Source organism: Nematolebias whitei, chromosome 21, assembly GCF_014905685.2.
Source record: "Nematolebias whitei isolate Nwh7 chromosome 21, NemWhi1, whole genome shotgun sequence".
NCBI lineage: Eukaryota > Metazoa > Chordata > Actinopteri > Cyprinodontiformes > Rivulidae > Nematolebias > Nematolebias whitei.
Window position 1 is genome coordinate 31,003,685 of NC_056518.1, and position 2,825 is coordinate 31,006,509.

The following is a 2,825-nucleotide window of genomic DNA, read 5'->3' on the forward strand; positions in this document are numbered from 1 at the left end:
ACAAACAAACTACACCAAACTACCACAGACCACAACAAACTACACCACACTGCTCAGAAGTACCACTAACTCCCTTCCTCTGTAGTTTTTTGAGCTGTTCTGGTTTCAGGTGGTGTCAGAAACTGAAGCCATCAGTTTGTCATTAATGAACATCTAATGTTCATGCTGAATTCTATCAGTCTGAACAGGCATGTGTGTGGGCACGTGAACAGGCGTGTGCGTGGGAACATGCGAACAAGCGTGTGTGTGTGAGAAAATGCGAACAGGCGTGTGCATGAGAACATTTGAACAGGTGTGTATGTGGGTATGTGGATTAGCATGTGCATGGAAAGATGTGAACAGGGGTGTGTGTATGTGTGTGCATGTTTGTTTGTGGGGGAACGTGTGGACAGGCATGTGCGTGAGAACGTGTGAAGAAGCATGTGCGTGGGAACGTGTAGATGGGCTGCTGTGGTGTAGAAGTTGGGCAACCGACTTGGGAGTCGCAGATTCAACTCCCCACCATGCACACATGTCACAGTGTCCTTGAGCAAGACAACTAATCCCTAATTGCTCCCTGGACGCTTACACAGCTGTCCACTGCTCCACCTGGTGTATCCAGGTGTGATGGTTAAATGTAGAGAACTAATGTCATCATTCTATGGGGACATACAAATATGACAACGCACAGAACTTTGTTTCTTTTCTTCAGGCGTGTTTGAGGCGTGTTGAATCTTTTATCAGTAATCTGTGACGGGGTAGTTTAGATTAACATTCCATCAGATTATCAGTGAGGATGGAGGGCGATCCTGTAACAGGATCAGCTGCAGAGTGAAGATGGCGTGTGTGAAGGAATGCATATCACTTGCTGCCTGCAGCTTGTCTGTCTTCCAGTACATGATCCGTGCAGCACCGGACATGCTACAGCTAGCTGCTGCTGCTGCTTGCACTTCAGTTTGCTCATAAAGCCCAATGTCACAACAAACGTGTCACTGCAGACAGAACACTCAGAATAAACAGGACCAAATCATAATCTGGTCCAGATACAGGTCCTGACAGAAAACTTCACCTCCAGCATCATACAAGTCCAGTTGGTACCAGCAGACTGGGTCGGATCAAACCAGTCCTCTTGTTCATCCAGAGCAGGTGTGTTTGTTGGACTGCAGGTTCTGCAGGTAGAGCCAGATTTGTTGGATCAGAACAATGAAGGAAATTCTGCACCGAATCCTGAAATGTGAGAATATTTCAAACTCTTGGTTCTGGTTCCTGAAACCAGAAGACTTCTTCCTGATAAAATTATTTATTTATTTATTTTGTAACATATGCACACAAAAATACATATACATGATTATAAATACATATACATGATATAAATACATAATTAATCTCACTTCCCATTAGTCCATTTTATCATTAAAATGTATAAATTTAAAATGTACCTGGTTTTTATTCATTGTTCCTTTTGCAACTTTCGAACGCAGGTACCTCATGTGAGATTTCCAGCTTATGATCTATTAATATTCCCAAGAAGCGATACTCAAATATCCATTCTATATTTACATTATCAGTTTCCATCTTAATGTTATTAGCTTTCCAATTTACAAAAAGCATCAGTTTTGTCTTATTTAAATTTAGAGAACTGGTTTTTAATGAATCAATATTTTAATTTACTCATTTCCCTCTCAATCATTTCTAAAAGCTGCGGCAGGTTGTCCCCAGTGCACAAAACATTTGTCATCTGCAAAAACAGTAAACTCGAGTAATTTAGACACCCTACAAATATCATTTATGTACAATAGAAACAGCTTTTGCCCCAAAACAGGCCCTTGAGGGACACCACAATTGACTATCATTTTGCTGTGATCTATAAAGTTGTCCACTTTATATTTATATATTTTAAAATAATTTTGAGAATTGTGATGATGCTACTGATCTATAATTAGTTTATCCTCCCAATCCGCTGAAGGTTTGTTTTTACTTTTTGCCACAATCGGCTCATATCTTCTCAAAATGTGGAGCTTTATTTTGTCTTTGTTTGGGTCAGAAGCTGAACTCAACCTGGCAACATTTGAACCCGTGTCATGTCTCGAGGAATAAGTCGAGTGTTTCTGGGTGTGTTCAGACGACCGGCGACAGGAAGTTGAAGGAGGTCACCTGTTGGCTCCATCAGGCCTACGAGGAGCTGCTGGAGGGCTGGGACTCCACAGACGGAGAAAGTTACTCTGAGAGATATCACGTAGGTTCACTCTACAGCTCTGACAGCTTCAGTCTCAGTCACGGGTTCTGACCCACTTATCTGAATAAACGGTTCCCTTCATGTAAACTAAACTTTAAGTTCAGACCTCCTTCTTTGTCACACTAAAACCGACCTGACGGTAAATAGTTTTGTCTTTACCTGTTGGTGTTTGGATCGTCTCCAGGTGTTCCAGACATTTCTGGTGTCCTTCAATGAACAGCGCCGTCCCATCATGCCTTTCCTGACGGCCATGAGACGAGCTGCCGGGCTCAGCGAGGAGCAGCGAGCTCTCCGAGAGGCCTGGGACGCCCTCAACCAAAAGGTCCTGCTCCCCACACGAGGCCAACGGAAATCTGTTTTTATTCAAAGTCCAGTTTGGACCTGAGCCGACTGACACTGGTCCTGGTTGTGGAAGGTCAAAGGTCACAACAAGCCTTAAAAGAATCAAAAACGAAAGCCATCGACACGCGTTAATAATTTAAACCTTGTTTTATCATGGAGACAAACGGAGAGTTCGAAACTACACGGAGAGTTCGAAACTACACGGAGAGTTCGAAACTACACGGAGAGTTCGAAACTACACGGAGAGTTCGAAACTACACGGAGAGTT

General features: G+C 43.0%; 1 protein-coding gene across 1 annotated transcript in view; it reads left to right on the forward strand.

The window, feature by feature from the left end:
- The window catches only part of syne2b (spectrin repeat containing, nuclear envelope 2b), a 46,741-nt gene that overhangs the window by 15,270 nt on the left and 28,646 nt on the right, over positions 1-2,825 (forward strand). Inside the window, exons 11-12 of the mRNA XM_037694816.1 lie at positions 2,102-2,215; positions 2,400-2,537. Coding sequence (XP_037550744.1) covers positions 2,102-2,215; positions 2,400-2,537 — 252 coding nt within the window. The remainder of the gene's footprint in view (positions 1-2,101; positions 2,216-2,399; positions 2,538-2,825) is intronic.